The sequence below is a fragment of the Bombina bombina genome, chromosome 1 (genome assembly GCF_027579735.1).
Source record: "Bombina bombina isolate aBomBom1 chromosome 1, aBomBom1.pri, whole genome shotgun sequence".
Taxonomy (NCBI): domain Eukaryota; kingdom Metazoa; phylum Chordata; class Amphibia; order Anura; family Bombinatoridae; genus Bombina; species Bombina bombina.
In genome coordinates this window covers 591,675,440-591,702,139 of record NC_069499.1, presented here as the reverse complement: position 1 = coordinate 591,702,139, position 26,700 = coordinate 591,675,440, and the positions used below count along the sequence as shown (strand labels likewise).

At 39.3% G+C, this 26,700-nt stretch overlaps 1 protein-coding gene across 1 annotated transcript in view; it reads left to right on the top strand.

Moving 5' to 3' along the window:
- HDAC4 (histone deacetylase 4) overlaps positions 1-26,700 on the top strand; it is a gene marked incomplete in the record, with an annotated part of 933,145 nt that overhangs the window by 509,713 nt on the left and 396,732 nt on the right. Inside the window, 1 exon segment of the mRNA XM_053698885.1 lies at positions 1,153-1,303. Within this exon segment, the coding sequence (XP_053554860.1) occupies positions 1,153-1,303 (151 nt within the window).

Below are 26,700 nucleotides of genomic sequence, written 5' to 3'. Positions count from 1 at the left end.
GGGTATGGCTTGTGAACGCGCTGTCATTGGTTCAAGGTATTCTGCTATTTCATTGTAAAGTTGCATAATAGCTTCTCTGTCCAAACGGAATCTCTGGATAATCTCTCGATCAGAAATGCTTTCCAAACCCATACGTGTAAGGAAAACTCTAGGGACTCTAATTCTTCTACCTCTCCTTCTTTGCAAGTTGTTAACCGGTGCCTGTATAGCCCTTCTTCCTCGTAATTGAATTAATCGGAAAAGAAACATGTGTAAAAGTGTCTCCATCTTCATTCACTGATCCAAAAACCAATAATGCTACAATAGTAGTCTAGTCCTTTCACTTAAGTACTTTTACCTAGCGTCAGGTTGATACCCCCTATAGTTTTCTATTGTATTCGCTACCTAAATGGTCGCAAAGCAAATCACGCGAAGTTACAGTGAAAGTTGGAGCGGGCGGATTAGTTGTAACATTCATAATTTCAGATTACAGCGAATTTACGTGCGATCGAACATGTAGTAAGTGGAAAAAGGCTTCGGAACGATGAGTTGAGTAAAATTACGATCGCTGATGAAAATAGTGGTTTTTCGAGCAGATCGCAGATTGATACATACGAGAAGCAGATCGTGAGCGAATTTTGACGCGGAAATACAGACGGACGGTCACTTCGAAGCTTAGTACATGGCGCCCCTTGGGTATTGCTATCCCATACATCACTAGCTCATGGACTCTTGCCAATTACATGAAAGAGAACCTAATTTATGTAAGAACTTGCCTGATCAATTAATTTCTTTTATATTTGCAAGAGTCCATGAGGCCCACCCCCTTTTTTATGGTGGTTATGATTTTTTTGCATAAAGCACAATTATTTCCAAATTCCTTTGTTGATGCTTTTTAATCCTTTCTTTATCACCCCACTTCTTGGCTATTCGTTAAACTGAATTTTGGGTGTGGTGAGGGGTGTAATTATAGGCATTTTGAGGTTTGGGAAACTTTGTCCCTCCTGGTAGGATTGTATATCCCATACGTCACTAGCTCATGGACTCTTGCCAATATGAAAGAAATGAATTTATCATGTAAGTTCTTACATAAATTATGTTTTTCCTGAGTAGGTCTGAGATGAATCGGTTGTGCACACATATTTAATGAACCTACATTTTGTGTTTTTGCAGCAACAACAGGAACTTTTGGCAATGAAGCATCAGCAGGAATTGTTGGAGCATCAGAGGAAGCTGGAACAACACAGGCAGGAGCAGGAGATGGAAAAACAACAGAGAGAGCAGAAGCTGATGCAGCTAAAAAACAAAGAAAAGGGAAAAGAGAGTAAGATAGTAAACATTGATATGTGCAATACTGGGACAAGTTGAGATTAGATTCAAGAGAAGTTGTTGAGGGTCAGTATAAATGGTTGTCAAATTTAGGAAAATGTCAGGAACATTAGAGGGGGCAAAAGGCTAAGGTGACAGAAAAGCAGAGTCAATGTGGGAAAATGCTGAGATATATTGAGAGAAACTTTGCATATACTCACTATCTTTCTACTTGCCAAAACTATGCCCAACAGAATGATGGACAAAATAAAAGATCTGGAATAACTGACAAATTTGTGAATGTTCCTGTACACTAAGGCTCTGAAAAATATTGCTGGTGGGGAGTGATATTTGCTGATTGAGTATAAATTATGCCAAATTTCAGTTGTTTTTAGTTAGTAGAATAGGCTTGAGTTAAAGGGCCATTATAGTCGTTTTCTTTCTAATGACACGATGAGTCAACGGATCATCATTAATTACTGTTGGGAATATCACTCCTGCACAGCAGGAGGCGGCAAAGAGCACTACAGCAAAGCTGTTAAATATCACCTCCCTTCCCTCCCACCCAATCCATTCTCTTTGCCTACGTTAGAGCAAGGAAGTGGTAAAGTATGTGTTAGTTAAAGATTCTTCAATCAAGAGTTTATGATTTTTTAAGTAGTACAAGATTGTGCTGCTTTGTTCTGTGGTGTAGCTGTAGTCCATATCAGTCTCTTCAGTAGTGCAGTGGTGGCTTAAGAGCAATGGGAACTTGTGGGACATAATTCTCACTGCGCCTCCCATTTATTTATGCTGCCCTAATCCTAATAGCCTGAGGTGTTTTTCACTGCTCACTGTGGCTTAAATCACTGGGGCTGGGGAGATTGGCTCAGTATGAGGTGGTTTCACTGATCACATATAGCACTGGCTAAGCAGCTGTCTAGCAAGCTACGGAAGGGTTAAAAGAAGCTTGGCAGAATGTTTATTTAACTCCCGGTGGCTTAACTTTAAACGATAAACATGGCGACCGGGAGATTGCCTTTTGAAATGCCCACGATGGGCGGAGCTATGTGTGGCGCCAATTTGCGTTGCACACTTCTTTCTCTGCACTTCCTTTTATCGGAAGGAACGGAGCAGAGTCCTCAGAGTCTTTACACATGTGTTTGGACCGGACAGCGCTACAGCTGAGTTCCAGAACTTTTACTGAGAGGATTTCATATTCGTATAGAGCTATTTGAGCACCTAATTATTGCAGCAAAGTCAGAGTCTGTGTAAAAATCTGAGCCGCCTTATAAACCACAACGGTATAATTGAAGTGAAATTGGGGCTTCCCCATCCACTCTCCCAACCTCTGTAGCTCCGGTCCCTAGAGCGTCCCTTGTTTCCAGGGTTTGTGGCCTGTACACAGGGAACACAAACCGACTTCTTGGAGGCACCAGTCTGTTCATGATAAACAAGGTAAGTCCTCCGTTTTGTTTCGCTCCCCTCCTAGGCCCACTCTGCGTGTATGGCGTGCGACGTCATCCGGATTCTCTGTCTTCGGGTTATCTGCTCAATCTTCGCCAGAAAAGCTACTGCTGTAATGGGTGAGTGTGAAGTGACTCAAGCAAGGGTGAAATCCCGAATACTACTGTGCATTCCTCCGTTTCTTGGGTAATCTGAGTTTAGTGTAGATGGGAAGCAACAGCATACAGGATACACTTAAAAGACTTTTATTCAGAGTTTGGATAACCATCCTTGTAAAAGCAGGTTTATACATACAAGTGATAATGTGAGTGACATAGAATACACTCAAAGGACTGTCCGCTGACGCGTTTCAGCCTGTATGGCCGTAATCGTAGCTATAGTCCATAACCACAGCAACCTTTGAATACACCTCTGTGTTATTGTAATTGGATAAAATCATTATTCTGGGCGTAATCCTATGTACACACCCACATTCATGCTCTTATTACATTTATAGCAACTACACTTGTAATGAGTTACATCATGAATGAAAAGTTAAACTTCAATTAACAATGCAGAAATATGTGAACGCAAATTTTTCAAACATAGTATACAACTTTGACCAAAACTTTGTTGTCCTTCATGCTTTAAAATCATCATCAAACTAAAAACCTAAAACCTGTTATGTTCAATTTAAAAACGTAATTGAATTATCACAGGACTGGTGATGAAATGCCATATCAGATATATATTAAATTACCTAATCTAGGAATGCATACTCTAGGAGTGCATAAAAAGACAAACAAGTAAATAAGTAAATAGCACATTAAACATATTCATATCATAAAATAAAACTACGCTCAAAGGGATAAGCCCCACAAACTGCTTATGAATCATTCCATTAGCATTAAAATATCAGAGAGTCATATATATTGATAACATTACTAATAACCATAATGATTTCTATGACAGGGTTTGTATCCTTTTGGATACACAGACCCAGCCTGTTACTCCCAATAGTTTATATCATCATATTCAGAGTTCAACCCATGGGGTGCTCTAGTTCTAAGTCTGTGTATCCAAAAGGCCTCCTTTTTTGCCAAAAGTTTATCCCTATCTCCCCCTCTCTTATTACACTTGACCATTTCTATAATAGTGCACTTTAGCGAATTTGCACTTTTGTTGTGCTTCAATAGAATGTGTTGCACTAGAGGGGTGGTCGGTTTACCTGCCTTAATGTTGGATAGATGCTCACGTATGTTTAGCGGACAGTCCTTTGAGTGTATTCTATGTCACCCACATTGTCACTTGTATGTGTAAACCTGCTTTTACAAGGATGGTTATCTGAACTCTGAATAAAAGCCTTTTAACCCTTTCGAGTCTGGGCTAAAGTGCCTACATCGGAACAACTGTTCCGATGTAGACAAATTGAAACCATGCGATCGTGCACACGATCGCGAGATTTCAATTATTGGATCGCGTCTGGGGGGCGTCCCTACAACCCTAGGAACGCCCCCAAGACCGCGATCAAGTCCTGACTGCACAGAAGGCTTCAGGACAGCCGTTAGTTATGACGGAATAGAACGTCATAACGGCTTTAAAGAGCAGTCTAATTATGAAGGAATAGAACGTCATAACGACTTTAAAAGGTTAAGTGTATGCTGTATGATGGTGCTTCCCATCTACACTAAACTCAGGGCACATAGACACCTCAGCAAAGTTAAGCTGAGGTGTAGAGGGGTTCTACAGTAATTGTGTACCTAATAGCCTTTTATGCACACAAAAATAAAAAAGTTAATTTTTAAAATTTAAAGTGACAGTAACGTTTTTATGTTTTTTAATTTTTATTAAAAAATGTAAGTCTTTTATTTGAATAATTAATCCATTGTGAGTCAGAATGGACCAAGAGGCCCTGCAAAGTATCACTTATGTTTTTGATGCCAATGTGGAACCACCAATCCCTTTCTGTTCCTCATGTGTTGAGGGAATTTTAAATTATAGGGATATACTTTTTTTCTGAGCCAACTGCTTCTAATGACAATGTTCAATATATGCCGCAACTGTCTCCTCAAGTGTCCCAAATTTTATCGCCCACATATGCAGTGCCCTGCGCTTCCTCTCAAACTCCACCTTGAATTACCTTGCAAGACATCGCTTCTCTGTCATCGGCGGTATCTGATGCATTGTCTGCTTTTCCCATACTGCAGAGAAAGCTCAAGAGGAAATGTATTCAATCAGGGAATAAAAGTTGCTAATACAGTAGTGGCTATTCCGAATGTTTCTTCCCAGAAGCCTGAAGAGGAAGATACTTTGGTAGTATCTGAGGGGGATATCTCAGACTCAGACAATGTAATACCTTTATCTGATACTGAAGTTGTTTCCTTCTGGTTTAAGCTTGAACACCTCCGTTTGTTACTTAAGGAGGTTTTAGCTACCCTGGACGACACCGTCACTGCCGGCGTAGTCAATCCTAGAAAGTACAGTAAAACTAAACAAGTATTTTGACGTGCCCTCCATGGTGGAAGTATTTCCTGTACCAGAAAGGGCTACAGAGATTATGGCTAGGAATGGGAGAAACAGAGTATCCCTTTTTCTCCACCTCCTATTTTTAAAAGGATGTTTCCTATAGCAGACTCTATTAAGTAGTCTTGGCGGACGGTTCCCTAGGTGGAAGGGGCAATTTCCACGCTAGTTAGAGTACTACTATTCCCATAGAGGATAGTGGTTTCTTTAAAGATCCTATGGATAAGAAATTAGAGGGGTTGCTCAAAAGAATGTATGTACACCAGGGTTTACAATGGCTACCTGCAGTGTTAACGTCACTAGTGCGGCAGCATACTGGTTTGATGCATTGTCTGTTTCTATCGGACAGACACTTCCCTCGAAGAAATCCAGGATTGGATAAGGACCTTGAAGTTAACCTACTTCTTTATTACAGATGCTTCCCTTCAGGCTATTAAGCTGGGAGCTAAGATTTCAGGCTTTCCTATATTGGCCCGCAGAGTGTTGTGGTTCAAATCCTGGTCTGCGGATTTCTCATCTAAGTTTAAACTTTTGGCGTTTCCTTACAAGGGAAAGGCCTTGTTTGGACCTGGTTTGACAGAGATAACTCTATTATGGGAGGTGAGGAACATTTCCTTCCTCAGGATAAGAGAAATAAACAAAAAGGACGTCAGAGTATTTTTCGTTCCTTTCGATTTTTTTAAGGAAAATCCTTCCACTTCCTCTTCCAAGCGTGAGCAGTCCAAGCCTTCCTGGAGACCCAATCAGTCTTGGAATAGGGGAAAGCAATCCAAAAAGCCTGTTGTTGAATCAAAGACAGCATGAAGAGCCTGTCTCCGATTCTCTGCAGACCAGACAAAAAGAGAGGCGTTCTTACACTTGTACGGATCCTCTCCGACCTGGGAGTGATAGTTTCTGTTCCAAAGCAGGAACGAGGTCTGGGATTCTATTCCAATCTGTTCTTGGTTCCCAAGAAGGAGGGAACTGTCAGATCAATTTTAGATCTCATGAGTCTAATCAAGTTTCTCAGGGTGCTGTCCTTCAAAATGGAAACTATTCGTTCCATTCTTCCTTGGGTCCAAGAGGGTCAGTTAATATGACCACGGTGGATTTAAAGGATGCTTACTTGCAGGTTCCCATCCACAAGGACAATCACAAATTTTTAAGGTTTGCCTTTCTAGACAAGCACTTCCAGCTCGGGGCTATTCCAGTCGGCCTTGCCACAGCTCCCAGAATTCCTCAACTTTTGGATGGAAGCTGAATTTGGAAAAGAGATTCCTTAGTTCTAACTACAAGGGTAGTTTTCTTGGGATCCATAATAAACTCCTTATCAATAAAAACAAAAATTTCTGATAGAAGTCAGGAAATCAAGGATTTTTTTTTCTTTCTTCTTGCCTAACATTTCTGTCCTCCCCTCGGCTGTCAATGGCTCAGTGCATGGAGGTAATTGGGCTGATGGTAGCAGCGATGGACATCATCCCGTTCGCCCGTTCTTATTTTTCATCTGATATGGTGGTTTTATGTACCATAATGTGATTTCTTTCTGGAACATTAATCAGGAGATTGTTGTTCCTTCCTTGTGCCCTAATCATCCTCCTTTGAAAGAACGGTTGCACTATTGGACGTGGTTTGTGTTCTAAAATTTTACTTACAGGCGACTAAGGAATTTTGTAAGTCTTCCTTATTTGTGGTTTTCTCGGGAAAACGTAAGGGACTGAAAGCTACGGCTGTTTTCTTTCTTTCATGTAATTAACAAGAGTCCATGAGCTAGTGACGTATGGGATATACATTCCTACCAGGAGGGGCAAAGTTTCCCAAACCTTAAAATGCCTATAAATACACCCCTCACCACACCCACAAATCAGTTTTACAAACTTTGCCTCCAAGGGAGGTGGTGAAGTAAGTTTGTGCTAGATTCTACGTTGATATGTGCTCCGCAGCAAGTTGGAGCCCGGTTTTCCTCTCAGCGTGCAGTGAATGTCAGAGGGATGTGAGGAGAGTATTGCCTATTGAATGCAGTGATCTCCTTCTACGGGGTCTATTTCATAAGGTTCTCTGTTATCGGTCGTAGAGATTCATCTCTTACCTCCCTTTTCAGATCGACGATATACTCTTATATTTACCATTTCCTCTACTGATTCTCGTTTCAGTACTGGTTTGGCTTTCTACAAACATGTAGATGAGTGTCCTGGGGTAAGTAAGTCTTATTTTCTGTGACACTCTAAGCTATGGTTGGGCACTTTATTTATAAAGTTCTAAATATATGTATTCAAACATTTATTTGCCTTGACTCAGAATGTTCAACTTTCCTTATTTCCAGACAGTCAGTTTCATATTTGGGATTATGCTTTAAATTATCATATTTTGTCTTACTTCAAAAATTTGACTTTTTTCCCTGTGGGCTGTTAGGCTCGCGGGGGCTGAAAATGCTTCATTTTATTGCGTCATTTTTGGCGCGGATTTTTTTGGCGCAAAAATTCATTTCCGTTTCCGGCGTCATACGTGTCGCCGGAAGTTGCGTCATTTTTTGACGTTATTTTGCGCCAAAAATGTCGGCGTTCCGGATGTGGCGTCATTTTTGGCGCCAAAAGCATTTAGGCGCCAAATAATGTGGGCGTCTTATTTGGCGCCAAAAAATATGGGCGTCGCTTTTGTCTCCACATTATTTCAGTCTCATTTTCATTTGCTTCTGGTTGCTAGAAGCTTGATGTTTGGCATTTTTTTCCCATTCCTGAAACTGTCTTATAAGGAATTTGATTTATTTTGCTTTATATGTTGTTTTTTCTCTTACATATTGCAAGATGTCTCACGTTGCATCTGAGCCAGAAGATACTACAGGAAAACCACTGCCTGCTGGATCTACCAAAGCTAAGTGTATCTGCTGTAAACTTTTGGTAGCTATTTCTCCAGCTGTTGTTTGTAATAATTGTCATGACAAACTTGTTAAAGCAGATAATTTCTTTCATGTAATTAACAAGAGTCCATGAGCTAGTGACGTATGGGATATACATTCCTACCAGGAGGGGCAAAGTTTCCCAAACCTTAAAATGCCTATAAATACACCCCTCACCACACCCACAAATCAGTTTTACAAACTTTGCCTCCGATGGAGGTGGTGAAGTAAGTTTGTGCTAGATTCTACGTTGATATGCGCTCCGCAGCAAGTTGGAGCCCGGTTTTCCTCTCAGCGTGCAGTGAATGTCAGAGGGATGTGAGGAGAGTATTGCCTATTGAATGCAGTGATCTCCTTCTACGGGGTCTATTTCATAAGGTTCTCTGTTATCGGTCGTAGAGATTCATCTCTTACCTCCCTTTTCAGATCGACGATATACTCTTATATTTACCATTTCCTCTACTGATTCTCGTTTCAGTACTGGTTTGGCTTTCTACAAACATGTAGATGAGTGTCCTGGGGTAAGTAAGTCTTATTTTCTGTGACACTCTAAGCTATGGTTGGGCACTTTATTTATAAAGTTCTAAATATATGTATTCAAACATTTATTTGCCTTGACTCAGAATGTTCAACTTTCCTTATTTCCAGACAGTCAGTTTCATATTTGGGATTATGCTTTAATTATCATATATTTTCTTACCTCAAAAATTTGACTTTTTTCCCTGTGGGCTGTTAGGCTCGCGGGGGCTGAAAATGCTTCATTTTATTGCGTCATTCTTGGCGCGGACTTTTTTGGCGCAAAAATTCATTTCCGCCGGAAGTTGCGTCATTTTTGACGTTATTTTGCGCCAAAAATGTCGGCGTTCCGGATGTGGCGTCATTTTTGGCGCCAAAAGCATTTAGGCGCCAAATAATGTGGGCGTTTTATTTGGCGCCAAAAAATATGGGCGTCGCCTTTGTCTCCACATTATTTCAGTCTCATTTTTCATTTGCTTCTGGTTGCTAGAAGCTTGATGTTTGGCATTTTTTCCCATTCCTGAAACTGTCTTATAAGGAATTTGATCTATTTTGCTTTATATGTTGTTTTTTCTCTTACATATTGCAAGATGTCTCACGTTGCATCTGAGCCAGAAGATACTACAGGAAAACCTCTGCCTGCTGGATCTACCAAAGCTAAGTGTATCTGCTGTAAACTTTTGGTAGCTATTCCTCCAGCTGTTGTTTGTATTAAATCTGAAGAGAGAATCGTTCATTTGTTTTTAGACAGACAATGTCACAACTGTGGCATACATCAATCATCAAGGAGGGACTCACAGTCCTCTGGCTATGAAAGAAGTATCTCGAATTTTGGTTTGGGCGGAATCCAGCTCCTGTCTAATCTCTGCGGTTCATATCCCAGGTGTAGACAATTGGGAAGCGGATTATCTCAGTCGCCAAACGTTGCATCCGGGCGAATGGTCTCTTCACCCAGAGGTATTTCTTCAGATTGTTCAAATGTGGGGGTTCCCAGAGATAGATCTGATGGCCTCTCATCTAAACAAGAAACTTCCCAGGTATCTGTCCAGATCCCGGGATCCTCGGGCGGAGGCAGTGGATGCATTATCACTTCCTTGGAAGTATCATCCTGCCTATATCTTTCCGCCTCTAGTTCTTCTTCCAAGAGTAATCTCCAAGATTCTGAGGGAATGCTCGTTTGTTCTGCTAATAGCTCCGGCATGGCCTCACAGGTTTTGGTATGCGGATCTTGTCCGGATGGCATCTTGCCAACCATGGACTCTTCCGTTAAGACCAGACCTTCTGTCTCAAGGTCCTTTTTTCCATCCGGATCTGAAATCCTTAAATTTAAAGGTATGGAGATTGAACGCTTGATTCTTGGTCATAGAGGTTTCTCTGACTCCGTGATTAATACTATGTTACAGGCTCGTAAATCTGTATCTCGAGAGATATATTATAGAGTCTGGAAGACTTATATTTCTTGGTGTCTTTCTCATCATTTTTCTTGGCATTCTTTTAGAATACCGAGGATTTTACAGTTTCTTCAGGATGGTTTAGATAAGGGTTTGTCCGCGAGTTCTTTGAAAGGACAAATCTCCGCTCTTTCTGTTCTTTTTCACAGAAAGATTGCTATTCTTCCTGATATTCATTGTTTTGTACAAGCTTTGGTTCGTATAAAACCTGTCATTAAGTCAATTTCTCCTCCTTGGAGTTTGAATTTGGTTCTGGGAGCTCTTCAAGCTCCTCCGTTTGAACCTATGCATTCATTGGACATTAAATTACTTTCTTGGAAAGTTTTGTTCCTTTTGGCCATCTCTTCTGCTAGAAGAGTTTCTGAATTTTCTGCTCTTTCGTGTGAGTCTCCTTTTCTGATTTTTCATCAGGTTAAGGCGGTGTTGCGAACTTCTTTTGAATTTTTACCTAAAGTTGTGAATTCCAACAACATTAGTAGAGAAATTGTGGTTCCTTCATTATGTCCTAATCCTAAGAATTCTAAGGAGAAATCATTGCATTCTTTGGATGTTGTTAGAGCTTTGAAATATTATGTTGAAGCTACGAAATCTTTCCGTAAGACTTCTAGTCTATTTGTTATCTTTTCCGGTTCTAGGAAAGGCCAGAAAGCTTCTGCCATTTCTTTGGCATCTTGGTTGAAATCTTTAATTCATCTTGCCTATGTTGAGTCGGGTAAAATTCCGCCTCAGAGAATTACAGCTCATTCTACTAGGTCAGTATCTACTTCCTGGGCGTTTAGGAATGAAGCTTCGGTTGACCAGATCTGCAAAGCAGCAACTTGGTCCTCTTTGCATACTTTTACTAAATTCTACCATTTTGATGTATTTTCTTCTTCTGAAGCAGTTTTTGGTAGAAAAGTTCTTCAGGCAGCGATTTCAGTTTGAATCTTCTGCTTATGTTTTTTGTTAAACTTTATTTTGGGTGTGGATTATTTTCAGCAGGAATTGGCTGTCTTTATTTTATCCCTCCCTCTCTAGTGACTCTTGTGTGGAAAGATCCACATCTTGGGTAGTCATTATCCCATACGTCACTAGCTCATGGACTCTTGTTAATTACATGAAAGAAAACATAATTTATGTAAGAACTTACCTGATAAATTCATTTCTTTCATATTAACAAGAGTCCATGAGGCCCACCCTTTTTTGTGGTGGTTATGATTTTTTTGTATAAAGCACAATTATTCCAATTCCTTATTTTATATGCTTCGCACTTTTTTTTTTCTTATCACCCCACTTCTTGGCTATTCGTTAAACTGATTTGTGGGTGTGGTGAGGGGTGTATTTATAGGCATTTTAAGGTTTGGGAAACTTTGCCCCTCCTGGTAGGAATGTATATCCCATACGTCACTAGCTCATGGACTCTTGTTAATATGAAAGAAATGAATTTATCAGGTAAGTTCTTACATAAATTATGTTATTTCCTTTAGTGATGTACCATTGCCTGTTGCAGTTCCCTCAACATCTAAGGTGCAGAATGTTCCTGATAACATAAGAGATTTTGTTTCTGAATCCATAAAGAAGGCTTTGTCTGTTATTTCTCCTTCTAGTAAACGTAAAAAGTCTTTTAAATCTTCTCTCTCTACAGATGAATTTTTAAATGAACACCATCATTCTGATTCTTTGGACTCTTCTAGTTCAGAGGATTCTGTCTCAGAGATTGATGCTGATAAATCTTCATATTTATTTAAGATGGAATTTATTCGCTCTTTACTTAAAGAAGTACTAATTGCTTTAGAAATAGAGGATTCTAGTCCTCTTGATACTAATTCTATACGTTTGGATAAGGTTTTTAAAGCTCCTGCGGTTATTCCAGAAGTCTTTCCTGTTCCTAATGCTATTTCTGCAGTAATTGCTAAGGAATGGGATAAATTGGGTAATTCATTTACTCCTTCTAAATGTTTTAAGCAATTATATCCTGTTCCGCCTGACAGGTTAGAATTTTGGGACAAAATCCCTAAAGTTGATGGGGCTATTTCTACCCTTGCTAAACGTACTACCATTCCTACGTCAGATGGTACCTCGTTTAAGGATCCTTTAGATAGAAAAATTGAATCTTTTCTAAGAAAAGCTTATCTATGTTCAGGTAATCTTCTTAGACCTGCTATATCATTGGCTGATGTTGCTGCAGCTTCAACTTTTTGGTTGGAAACTCTAGCGCAACAAGTAACAAATCGTGATTCTCATGATATTATTATTCTTCTCCAGCATGCTAATAATTTCATCTGTGATGCCATTTTTGATATTATTAGAGTTGATGTTAGATTTATGTCTCTGGCTATCTTAGCCAGAAGAGCTTTATGGCTTAAGACTTGGAATGCTGATATGGCTTCTAAATCAACTCTACTTTCCATTTCTTTCCAGGGAAACAAATTATTTGGTTCTCAGTTGGATTCTATTATTTCAACTGTTACTGGTGGGAAAGGAACTTTTTTACCACAGGATAAAAAATCTAAAGGTAAAAACAGGGCTAACAATCGTTTTCGTTCCTTTCGTTTCAACAAAGAACAAAAGCCTGATCCTTCGTCCTCAGGAGCAGTTTCAGTTTGGAAACCATCTCCAGTCTGGAATAAATCCAAGCCTGCTAGAAAGGCAAAGCCTGCTTCTAAGTTCACATGAAGGTACGGCCCTCATTCCAGTTCAGCTGGTAGGGGGCAGGTTACGTTTTTTCAAAGAAATTTGGATCAAATCTGTTCACAATCTTTGGATTCAGAACATTGTTTCAGAAGGGTACAGAATTGGTTTCAAGATGAGACCTCCTGCAAAGAGATTTTTTCTTTCCCATGTCCCAGTAAATCCAGTGAAAGCTCAAGCATTTCTGAATTGTGTTTCAGATCTAGAGTTGGCTGGAGTAATTATGTCAGTTCCAGTTCCGGAACAGGGGATGGGGTTTTATTCAAATCTCTTCATTGTACCAAAGAAGGAGAATTCCTTCAGACCAGTTCTGGATCTAAAATTATTGAATCGTTATGTAAGGATACCAACGTTCAAGATGGTAACTGTAAGGACTATATTGCCTTTTGTTCAGCAAGGGAATTATATGTCCACAATAGATTTACAGGATGCATATCTGCATATTCCGATTCATCCAGATCATTATCAGTTCCTGAGATTCTCTTTTCTAGACAAGCATTACCAATTTGTGGCTCTACCGTTTGGCCTTGCTACAGCTCCAAGAATTTTCACAAAGATTCTCGGTGCCCTTCTGTCTGTAATCAGAGAACAGGGTATTGTGGTATTTCCTTATTTGGACGATATCTTGGTACTTGCTCCGTCTTTACATTTAGCAGAGTCTCATACGAATCGACTTATGTTGTTTCTTCAAGATCATGGTTGGAGGATCAATTTACCAAAAAGTTCTTTGATTCCTCAAACAAGGGTAACCTTTCTGGGTTTCCAGATAGATTCAGTGTCCATGACTCTGTCTTTAACAGACAAGAGACGTCTAAAATTGATTACAGCTTGTCGAAACCTTCAGTCACAATCATTCCCTTCGGTAGCCTTATGCATGGAAATTCTAGGTCTTATGACTGCTGCATCGGACGCGATCCCCTTTGCTCGTTTTCACATGCGACCTCTTCAGCTCTGTATGCTGAACCAATGGTGCAGGGATTACACGAAGATATCTCAATTAATATCTTTAAAACCGATTGTTCGACACTCTCTAACGTGGTGGACAAATCACCATCGTTTAATTCAGGGGGCTTCTTTTGTTCTTCCGACCTGGACTGTAATTTCAACAGATGCAAGTCTCACAGGTTGGGGAGCTGTGTGGGGATCTCTGACGGCACAAGGAGTTTGGGAATCTCAGGAGGTGAGATTACCGATCAATATTTTGGAACTCCGTGCAATTTTCAGAGCTCTTCAGTTTTGGCCTCTTCTGAAGAGAGAATCGTTCATTTGTTTTCAGACAGACAATGTCACAACTGTGGCATACATCAATCATCAAGGAGGGACTCACAGTCCTCTGGCTATGAAAGAAGTATCTCGAATTTTGGTTTGGGCGGAATCCAGCTCCTGTCTAATCTCTGCGGTTCATATCCCAGGTGTAGACAATTGGGAAGCGGATTATCTCAGTCGCCAAACGTTGCATCCGGGCGAATGGTCTCTTCACCCAGAGGTATTTCTTCAGATTGTTCAATTGTGGGGGCTCCCAGAGATAGATCTGATGGCCTCTCATCTAAACAAGAAACTTCCCAGGTATCTGTCCAGATCCCGGGATCCTCAGGCGGAGGCAGTGGATGCATTATCACTTCCTTGGAAGTATCATCCTGCCTATATCTTTCCGCCTCCAGTTCTTCTTCCAAGAGTAATCTCCAAGATTCTAAGGGAATGCTCGTTTGTTCTGCTAATAGCTCCGGCATGGCCTCACAGGTTTTGGTATGCGGATCTTGTCCGGATGGCATCTTGCCAGCCATGGACTCTTCCGTTAAGACCAGACCTTCTGTCACAAGGTCCTTTTTTCCATCCGGATCTGAAATCCTTAAATTTAAAGGTATGGAGATTGAACGCTTGATTCTTGGTCATAGAGGTTTCTCTGACTCCGTGATTAATACTATGTTACAGGCTCGTAAATCTGTATCTCGAGAGATATATTATAGAGTCTGGAAGACTTATATTTCATGGTGTCTTTCTCATCATTTTTCTTGGCATTCTTTTAGAATACCGAGAATTTTACAATTTCTTCAGGATGGTTTGGATAAGGGTTTGTCCGCAAGTTCTTTGAAAGGACAAATCTCTGCTCTTTCTGTTCTTTTTCACAGAAAGATTGCTATTCTTCCTGATATTCATTGTTTTGTACAAGCTTTGGTTCGTATAAAACCTGTCATTAAGTCAATTTCTCCTCCTTGGAGTTTGAATTTGGTTCTGGGAGCTCTTCAAGCTCCTCCGTTTGAACCTATGCATTCATTGGACATTAAATTACTTTCTTGGAAAGTTTTGTTCCTTTTGGCCATCTCTTCTGCTAGAAGAGTTTCTGAATTATCTGCTCTTTCGTGTGAGTCTCCTTTTCTGATTTTTCATCAGGATAAGGCGGTGTTGCGAACTTCTTTTGAATTTTTACCTAAAGTTGTGAATTCCAACAACATTAGTAGAGAAATTGTGGTTCCTTCATTATGTCCTAATCCTAAGAATTCTAAGGAGAAATCATTGCATTCTTTGGATGTTGTTAGAGCTTTGAAATATTATGTTGAAGCTACGAAATCTTTCCGTAAGACTTCTAGTCTATTTGTTATCTTTTCCGGTTCTAGGAAAGGCCAGAAAGCTTCTGCCATTTCTTTGGCATCTTGGTTGAAATCTTTAATTCATCTTGCCTATGTTGAGTCGGGTAAAACTCCGCCTCAAAGAATTACAGCTCATTCTACTAGGTCAGTATCTACTTCCTGGGCGTTTAGGAATGAAGCTTCGGTTGACCAGATCTGCAAAGCAGCAACTTGGTCTTCTTTGCATACTTTTACTAAATTCTACCATTTTGATGTATTTTCTTCTTCTGAAGCAGTTTTTGGTAGAAAAGTTCTTCAGGCAGCGGTTTCAGTTTGAATCTTCTGCTTATGTTTTTTGTTAAACTTTATTTTGGGTGTGGATTATTTTCAGCAGGAATTGGCTGTCTTTATTTATCCCTCCCTCTCTAGTGACTCTTGTGTGGAAAGATCCACATCTTGGGTAGTCATTATCCCATACGTCACTAGCTCATGGACTCTTGTTAATTACATGAAAGAAAACATAATTTATGTAAGAACTTACCTGATAAATTCATTTCTTTCATATTAACAAGAGTCCATGAGGCCCACCCTTTTTTGTGGTGGTTATGATTTTTTTGTATAAAGCACAATTATTCCAATTCCTTATTTTATATGCTTCGCACTTTTTCTTATCACCCCACTTCTTGGCTATTCGTTAAACTGATTTGTGGGTGTGGTGAGGGGTGTATTTATAGGCATTTTAAGGTTTGGGAAACTTTGCCCCTCCTGGTAGGAATGTATATCCCATACGTCACTAGCTCATGGACTCTTGTTAATATGAAAGAAATGAATTTATCAGGTAAGTTCTTACATAAATTATGTTTTCTTTATGGCTGAAGTGTATCATACGGTTTGCCTATGAAATTGCTGGACAGCTACCTCCAGAGAGAGTTACAGCTCATTCCACGAGGGCTGTTGATTTCTCATGGGCATTCAGAAGTGAAGCTTCTATGGAACAGATTTGCAAGGCTGCATCTTGGTCCTCTCTTCACTCTTCTTAAAAATTCTATAAATTTGACATTTTAGCCTCAGCTGAAGTCGATTTTGGGAGAAAGGTTCTTCCGCAGTGGTGCCTTCAGTTTAGGTTTCCTGTCTTGTCCCTCCCTTATCATCTGTGTACTCTAGCTTGGGTATTGATTCCCTATTGTAATTAATGATGATCCGTGGACTCATCGTGTCATTAGAAAGAAAACAATATTTATGCTTACCTGATAACTTTATTTTTTTCTTGACATGATGAGTCCACGGCCCACCCTGTTTTTAAGACACCTTGTTGCTTCCTTTCTCTCCTTTACTTCGGTCAAATGACTGGGGTGGGAGGGAAGGGAGGTGATATTTAACAGCTTTGCTGTAGTGCTTTTTGCCTCCTCCTGCTGGGCAGGAGTGATATTCCCAACAGTAATTAATGATGGACTCATTGTGTCAAGAAATAAATAAAATTATCAGGTAAGCATAAATTTTGTTTTTACTCAAGGGGTTAAATAAACAGATCATGACAAGCTTAAAATTTCTCCAATATACATCTATTACACGTAATGTTTTATTTAAAAATTAGTGTCTTTACAAATATAGATCGTTTCCACTGCCCATTGAAAGTGGCAATTCAGCTTCCAACTATCCTGTCAGTCGTATGACCAACATGTAAGCTGGAGCCTGCGCTATCCAGCGTTTCTCTTGCCTCCACTTAGCTTCGGCAAAGAAGAGTAGGTTGTAAAATGTCTATTAAAAGCTGATCTGGCCCCTCTGTGCACGTTCACGAGGGAGCCTATCGGGAATGGTTGCTATGGCAACATTTGAAGCGTCCTCAGAGCTAATAATTCTCTGCAAAAAAGGAGCTTCAAGTAGTCAACAAATTTATTCTTTTGTATATTCATAACAAAGTGTGCAATAATTTTATTTTAATATTGTCAACAATAAGTATCCGTCTCTTGAAGATTGCCAAAACTGACTCGCTAACACAGATGGTATAAACATTGCTAAGGGCAACAATTTCCCCTGCTAGTGTATCATTGGGCGTATACTGAGTTCCACTGTCCGCTCACTATTACGTGCACGTCCCATGTCTGATCAGCAAGCAAATGCTGATTGGACATGCAAAGGAAAAAAACTATCTTGAGGATGTTTTTGAACAGCTCGTCGTGGGACTTTTTTAAGTTTGTTTTACAATATAAAAAAAACTAATTTTACAAAAATACAAATACGAATGAATTCTAAATATCTTAAAATGTTAAACATTTGTAAATTCGTTTTTTTTATTATGGACCTTTAAAGGGACAGTTAAGTAAAAATCAAACTTTCACGATTCAAATAGAGCTTACAATTTTACTACTACTTTTTAATTTAGTTCTATTTTTTTAATTGTATTTGTTCTCTTTGTATTCTTTCTTGAAAAGCATACCTAGGTAGGCCCAGGAAAAGCAATGCACCACTGGGAACTAGTTGCGGATTGGTGGTGACAGATATATGCCTTGTCATTAGCTCACCCAATGTGTTCAGCTAGCTCTCAGTAATGCATTGCTGCTCTTTCAGCAAAGGTTACCCTGTAAATAAAGCACATTTTATAATAGACGGGCACAGGAAAGTTTATTAAAATTGTAAGCTCTAACTGATTTATAAAAGAAAAAAATTGAGGTTTGAGTTTCTTTAAGGAGGGATATCAGGGTAAAGAATGAAAGAAACCCCAAATGGAGGCAAAAACCTTACTGGAAACTAGTCTTGTCTTTTCCTTCACAGGAGGAAGGTGAAGAAGGGAGGTGGTTCAGATATTTGTGAGACGGGTTCTTAAAAAGATTTGAGGCCCAATTTCCCCTCAGAGAGCTATTGTTTGGACAGAGGGAAGTCTTTGGAGTATGAGTAGAGGCACAAGATATCCTATGGGGTTAGTCACAGGCCTGCCATAGGTGTCAGGGGTACCGGTTCCAAGCTTCCCTTCTGTTGGTTCAACGTTATACGCCACATATTTAGATCTTCTGCTGTCACTTGTACAGAACTGGATTGGCTATCTGCTGGAAGCAGTTCTTCTGTACTTATGTTAAATCCATTAGTGTGGGGGTTTTCATTTGGCACCTGCTAAGCCTGTAAACTATTAGTAGGTACTGACTTGTTATATAAGGCATTGTATATGACATGGGTATACAAGTACCTTTTCTTTCCTAAGATACAGTGAGTCCACGGAATCATCAATTGCTGTTGGGAATATCACTCATGGCCAGCAGTAATTGATTCCGTGGACTCACCGTATCTTGAAAGAAAGAAATTTCAGGTGCGCATACATTTTGTTTTCTTTTCTAAGATACGGTGAGTCCACGGAATCATCAATTACTGCTGGCCAAGAGTGATATTCCCAACAGTAATTGATGATTCCGTGGACTCCCCGTATCCAGAAATAAATACATTGATCAGGTAAGCAAAAAAAAAATTATTTCACCCTATGTAGGCTTAAAGGTGCATTAGGTATTTTTTATTAGCGTATGTTGGCTTATTCGCATGTCTTATTTTGTGCTTCATTTTTCTTTCATGTAATTAGCAAGAGTCCATGAGCTAGTGACGTATGGGATATACATTCCTACCAGGAGGGGCAAAGTTTCCCAAACCTCAAAATGCCTATAAATACACCCCTCACCACACCCACAATTCAGTTTTACAAACTTTGCCTCCTATGGAGGTGGTGAAGTAAGTTTGTGCTAGATTCTACGTTGATATGCGCTCCGCAGCAAGTTGGAGCCCGGTTTTCCTCTCAGCGTGCAGTGAATGTCAGAGGGATGTGAGGAGAGTATTGCCTATTTGAATGCAGTGATCTCCTTCTACGGGGTCTATTTCATAGGTTCTCTGTTATCGGTCGTAGAGATTCATCTCTTACCTCCCTTTTCAGATCGACGATAAACTCTTATATATATATATACCATTACCTCTGCTGATTCTCGTTTCAGTACTGGTTTGGCTTTGTACAAACATGTAGATGAGTGTCCTGGGGTAAGTAAATCTTATTTTCTGTGACACTCTAAGCTATGGTTGGGCACTTTGTTTATAAAGTTCTAAATATATGTATTCAAACATTTATTTGCCTTGACTCAGAATGTTCAACATTCCTTATTTTCAGACAGTCAGTTTCATATTTGGGATAATGCATTTGAATCAAACATTTTTTCTTACCTTAAAAATTTGACTCTTTTTTCCCTGTGGGCTGTTAGGCTCGCGGGGGCTGAAAATGCTTCATTTTATTGCGTCATTCTTGGCGGGGACTTTTTTGGCGCAAAAAAAAAAAATCTTTTCCGTTTCCGGCGTCATACGTGTCGCCGGAAGTTGCGTCATTTTTTGACGTTCTTTTGCGCCAAAAATGTCGGCGTTCCGGATGTGGCGTCATTTTTGGCGCCAAAAGCATTTAGGCGCCAAATAATGTGGGCGTCTTATTTGGCGCTAAAAATATGGGCGTCGCTTTTGTCTCCACATTATTTAAGTCTCTTTTTTCATTGCTTCTGGTTGCTAGAAGCTTGTTCTATGGCATTTTTTCCCATTCCTGAAACTGTCATTTAAGGAATTTGATCAATTTTGCTTTATATGTTGTTTTTTCTCTTACATATTGCAAGATGTCTCACGTTGCATCTGAGTCAGAAGATACTTCAGGAAAATTGCTGTCTAGTGCTGGAACTACCAAAGCTAAGTGTATCTGCTGTAAACTTTTGGTAGCTATTCCTCCGGCTGTTGTTTGTATTAATTGTCATGACAAACTTGTTAATGCAGATAATATTTCCTTTAGTAATGTACCATTGCCTGTTGCAGTTCCTTCAACATCTAAGGTGCAGAATGTTCCTGATAACATAAGAGATTTTGTTTCTGAATCCATCAAGAAGGCTATGTCTGTTATTTCTCCTTCTAGAAAACATAAAAAATCTTTTAAAACTTCTCTCCCTACAGATGAATTTTTAAATGAACATCATTCTGATTCTGATGACTCTTCTGGTTCAGAGGATTCGGTCTCAGAGATTGATGCTGATAAATCTTCATATTTATTTAAAATGGAATTTATTCGTTCTTTACTTAAAGAAGAACTAATTGCTTTAGAAATAGAGGATTCTGGTCCTCTTGATACTAATTCTAAACGTTTAGATAAGGTATTTAAATCTCCTGTGGTTATTCCAGAAGTTTTTCCTGTTCCTAATGCTATTTCTGAAGTAATTTCTAAAGAATGGGATAAATTGGGTAATTCATTTACTCCTTCTAAACGTTTTAAGCAATTATATCCTGTGCCGTCTGACAGATTAGAATTTTGGGACAAAATCCCTAGAGTTGATGGGGCTATTTCTACCCTTGCTAAACGTACTACTATTCCTACGTCAGATGGTACTTCGTTTAAGGATCCTTTAGATAGGAAAATTGAATCCTTTCTAAGAAAAGCTTATCTGTGTTCAGGTAATCTTCTTAGACCTGCTATATCATTGGCTGATGTTGCTGCAGCTTCAACTTTTTGGTTGAAAACTTTAGCGCAACAAGTAACGGATCATGATTCTCATAATATTATTATTCTTCAGCATGCTAATAATTTTATCTGTGATGCCATTTTTGATATTATCAGAGTTGATGTCAGGTTTATGTCTCTAACTATTTTAGCTAGAAGAGCTTTATGGCTTAAGACTTGGAATGCTGATATGGCTTCTAAATCAACTCTACTTTCCATTTCTTTCCAGGGTAACAAATTATTTGGTTCTCAGTTGGATTCTATTATCTCAACTGTTACTGGTGGGAAAGGAACTTTTTTACCACAGGATAAAAAATCTAAGGGTAAAAACAGGGCTAATAATCGTTTTCATTCCTTTCGTTTCAACAAAGAACAAAAGCCTGATCCTTCATCCTCAGGAGCAGTTTCAGTTTGGAAACCATCTCCAGTCTGGAATAAATCCAAGCCTTCTAGAAAGGCAAAGCCTGCTTCTAAGTCCACATGAAGGTGCGGCCCTCATTCCAGCTCAGCTGGTAGGGGACAGGTTACGTTTTTTCAAAGAAATTTGGATCAATTCTGTTCACAATCTTTGGATTCAGAACATTGTTTCAGAAGGGTACAGAATTGGTTTCAAGATGAGACCTCCTACAAAGAGATTTTTTCTTTCCCGTGTCCCAGTAAATCCAGTGAAAGCTCAAGCATTTCTGAATTGTGTTTCAGATCTAGAGTTGGCTGGAGTAATTATGCCAGTTCCAGTTTCGGAACAGGGGATGGGGTTTTATTCAAATCTCTTCATTGTACCAAAGAAGGAGAATTCCTTCAGACCAGTTCTGGATCTAAAAATATTGAATCGTTATGTAAGGATACCAACGTTCAAAATGGTAACTGTAAGGACTATCTTGCCTTTTGTTCAGCAAGGGCATTATATGTCCACAATAGATTTACAGGATGCATATCTGCATATTCCGATTCATCCAGATCATTATCAGTTCCTGAGATTCTCTTTTCTGGACAAGCATTACCAGTTTGTGGCTCTGCCATTTGGCCTAGCTACAGCTCCAAGAATTTTTACAAAGGTTCTCGGTGCCCTTCTGTCTGTAATCAGAGAACAGGGTATTGTGGTATTTCCTTATTTGGACGATATCTTGGTACTTGCTCAGTCTTTACATTTAGCAGAATCTCATACGAATCGACTTGTGTTGTTTCTTCAAAATCATGGTTGGAGGATCAATTTACCAAAAAGTTCATTGATTCCTCAGACAAGGGTAACCTTTCTGGGTTTCCAGATAGATTCAGTGTCCATGACTCTGTCTTTAACAGACAAGAGACGTCTAAAATTGATTTCAGCTTGTCGAAACCTTCAGTCACAATCATTCCCTTCGGTAGCCTTATGCATGGAAATTCTAGGTCTTATGACTGCTGCATCGGACGTGATCCCCTTTGCTCGTTTTCACATGCAACCTCTTCAGCTCTGTATGCTGAATCAATGGTGCAAGGATTACACAAAGATATCTCAATTAATATCTTTAAAACCGATTTACGACACTCTCTAACGTGGTGGACAGATCACCATCGTTTAATTCAGGGGGCTTCTTTTGTGCTTCCGACCTGGACTGTAATTTCAACAGATGCAAGTCTCACAGGTTGGGGAGCAGTGTGGGGATCTCTGATAGCACAAGGAGTTTGGGAATCTCAGGAGGTGAGATTACCGATCAATATTTTGGAACTCCGTGCAATTTTCAGAGCTCTTCAGTTTTGGCCTCTTCTGATGAGAGAATCGTTCATTTGTTTTCAGACAGACAATGTCACAACTGTGGCATACATCAATCATCATGGAGGGACTCACAGTCCTCTGGCTATGAAAGAAGTATCTCGAATTCTGGTTTGGGCGGAATCCAGTTCCTGTCTAATCTCTGCGGTTCATATCCCAGGTATAGACAATTGGGAAGCGGATTATCTCAGTCGCCAAACGTTGCATCCGGGCGAATGGTCTCTTCACCCAGAGGTATTTCTTCAGATTGTTCAAATGTGGGAACTTCCAGAAATAGATCTGATGGCGTCTCATGTAAACAAGAAACTTCCCAGGTATCTGTCCAGATCCCGGGATCCTCAGGCGGAGGCAGTGGATGCATTATCACTTCCTTGGAAGTATCATCCTGCCTATATCTTTCCGCCTCTAGTTCTTCTTCCAAGAGTAATCTCCAAGATTCTGAAGGAATGCTCGTTTGTTCTGCTGGTAGCTCCGGCATGGCCTCACAGGTTTTGGTATGCGGATCTTGTCCGGATGGCCTCTTGCCAACCGTGGACTCTTCCGTTAAGACCAGACCTTCTGTCGCAAGGTCCTTTTTTCCATCAGGATCTCAAATCCTTAAATTTAAAGGTATGGAGATTGAACGCTTGATTCTTGGTCAAAGAGGTTTCTCTGACTCTGTGATTAATACTATGTTACAGGCGCGTAAATCTGTATCTAGAGAGATATATTATAGAGTCTGGAAGACCTATATTTCTTGGTGTCTTTCTCATCATTTTTCTTGGCATTCTTTTAGAATACCGAGAATTTTACAGTTTCTTCAGGATGGTTTAGATAAGGGTTTGTCCGCAAGTTCCTTGAAAGGTCAAATCTCTGCTCTTTCTGTTCTTTTTCACAGAAAGATTGCTATTCTTCTTGATATTCATTGTTTTGTACAAGCTTTGGTTCGTATAAAACCTGTCATTAAGTCAAGAGTTTGAATTTGGTTCTGGGGGCTCTTCAAGCTCCTCCGTTTGAACCTATGCATTAATTGGACATTAAATTACTTTCTTGGAAAGTTTTGTTCCTTTTGGCAATCTCTTCTGCCAGAAGAGTTTCTGAATTATCTGCTCTTTCTTGTGAGTCTCCTTTTCTGATTTTTCATCAGGATAAGGCGGTGTTGCGAACTTCTTTTGAATTTTTACCTAAAGTTGTGAATTCCAACAACATTAGTAGAGAAATTGTGGTTCCTTCATTATGTCCTAATCCTAAGAATTCTAAGGAGAAATCGTTGCATTCTTTGGATGTTGTTAGAGCTTTGAAATATTATGTTGAAGCTACTAAGTTTTTCCGAAAGACTTTCCGAAAGTTTATTTGTTATCTTTTCCGGTTCTAGAAAAGGCCAGAAAGCTTCTGCCATTTCTTTGGCATCTTGGTTGAAATCTTTAATTCATCTTGCCTATGTTGAGTCGGGTAAAACTCCGCCTCAGAGGATCACAGCTCATTCTACTAGGTCAGTTTCTACTTCCTGGGCGTTTAGGAATGAAGCTTCGATTGATCAGATTTGCAAAGCAGCAACTTGGTCCTCTTTGCATACTTTTACTAAATTCTACCATTTTGATGTATTTTCTTCTTCTGAAGCAGTTTTTGGTAGAAAAGTACTTCAGGCAGCGGTTTCAGTTTGAATCTTCTGCTTATGTTTTTCATTAAACTTTATTTTGGGTGTGGATTATTTTCAGCAGGAATTGGCTGTCTTTATTTTATCCCTCCCTCTCTAGTGACTCTTGTGTGGAAAGATCCACATCTTGGGTAGTCATTATCCCATACGTCACTAGCTCATGGACTCTTGCTAATTACATGAAAGAAAACATAATTTATGTAAGAACTTACCTGATAAATTCATTTCTTTCATATTAGCAAGAGTCCATGAGGCCCGCCCTTTTTTTGTGGTGGTTATGATTTTTGTATAAAGCACAATTATTCCAATTCCTTATTTTATATGCTTTCGCACTTTTTTATCACCCCACTTATTGGCTATTCGTTAAACTGAATTGTGGGTGTGATGAGGGGTGTATTTATAGGCATTTTGAGGTTTGGGAAACTTTGCCCCTCCTGGTAGGAATGTATATCCCATACGTCACTAGCTCATGGACTCTTGCTAATATGAAAGAAATGAATTTATCAGGTAAGTTCTTACATAAATTATGTTTTTGTGCCTCTGTCTTTGTGCAACTTATCAGATGCGCTATGGATATTTAATGCTCCTTAATCATGCTTAAAGGGACATGAGAGCCAATAATTTTCTTTCATGATTCAGATAGAGAATACAATTTTAAATTACTTTCCAATTTACTTCTATTATTTAATTTGCTTCCTTCTCTTGTTATCCTTTGCTGAAAGGTTTATCTAGGCAAGTTCAGGAGCAGCAGAGAACCTAGGTTCTAGCTGCCAATTGGTGACTGCATATATATACCGATTGTCATTGGCTCACCCATGTGTTCAGTTAGAAACCAGTAGTGCATTGCTGCTCGTTCAACAAAGCATACTAATAGAATGAAGCTAATTAGATAATAGAAGTAAATTAGAAAGTTGTTTAAAATTATATTCTCAACCTGAATCACGAAAGAAAACGTTTAGGTTTTATGTCCCTTTAAGCTTCTGGTGAGGGGGGTACGATTTTACTGCTAAGAGCTGCATTATTTTGGTGTAAGAATACTTTGCTTATCCTGCCTTTTTATTTCTGTGATGTTTAAATAATTTTGTCTTTTTTGATTTCTTTCCAATGGCATGGAGAGTCCACGATTCCATTCAATTACTAATGGGAATTCAAGTTCTGTCTACCAGGAGGATGCAAAGAACAACCCAGCAAAGCTTTAAAGGGACAGTACACTGTAAAATTGTTTTTCCATTAATGTATTTTAAATGACTTGTTATACCAACTGCAGGGTATAAAATATTTGAGAAATTCTATTTTCATGCTTATTTGTGTATATGAAGTAGCTGATGTTGTGCTTTGAAACCACAGCCTATTACAATGGGTTGAACTTAAAGGTGATATCAGATCTCATTATGTTCTAAGTTTGTGTAAACAGACTTGTTTCCTTATCTTTTATTTGGCTGTAACACCAAAGCTCAATACATAGAGAGAACAATGGAAAATTATCATTTTATTACTTAACTACCCTGCATCCCACTGAGTGTGTAATCTCTTCTGCTGGCTGTGTATACTTAGGCTATTCAATAGCCTATACTCCAGTATTAATTTGTTCAGTGTAGGTAGCGATACCGTCATTCTCTTTGCCTACTCTAAGTACTAGGAAGGGTAAAGTGAAAGAGGTGATAAAATATTAGTTTTTAATTTCTTCAAGCAAGAGTTTATTTTAAATGGTACCGGTGTGTACTATTTACTCTCAGGCAGCAGATGGATGAAGTCTGCTGCCTGGAGGATGATGATCTTAGAATTTGTAACTAAGGTCCATTGCTGTTCCCACAGAGGAGTACAGGAAACTTCAGTGTGAGGAACGGTTTCATGCTATGCAGCAATGAGGTATGTTCAGTCATATTTTTCTGGAGAGACTGTGTATTTTAGAAAGGCTGACATTATACCCAGGAGGGTAAGGGTAAGCAGTAATCCTAGAGCTAAAAGAAGGGCATTACTTACTTACATATGGGGCCAATTACAAATATGGTTGACACTGAATGGCAAATGTTTGTGAGCGGGATCCGGGTTGGAAATTAAGGGGTTAATTATTAAAAAAAAAATTGTGGTGCAATCTTAACTACCTATATTGTGTCTACATACAAAATTTTGAAAAATTTGGTGCATGTTTAGGCTGTTTTGCAGAACGTGTATGCTTTTTTTCTTTTACAGGCGCAGTACCGTTTTTTAAGATTATTTGTTTCACTAAATAAAGTGTTTTCATGCTTGTTTGTAATTACTAGCCTGTTCAACATGTCTGACATTGAGGAAAGTCAATGTTCAATATGTTTAGAAGCCATTGTGTCCCTCATGCACTGAAAGGTCAATAAATTGTAAAGAACATATTTTAGCTACTAAAAGTATGTCTCAGGATGATTCTCAGTCAGAGGAGGATCAGGTTTTGCCATCTAATTCTCCCCAAGTGTCACAACCATTAACGCCCGCACAAGCGACGCCAAGTACTTCTAGTGCGTCTAATTCTTTCACC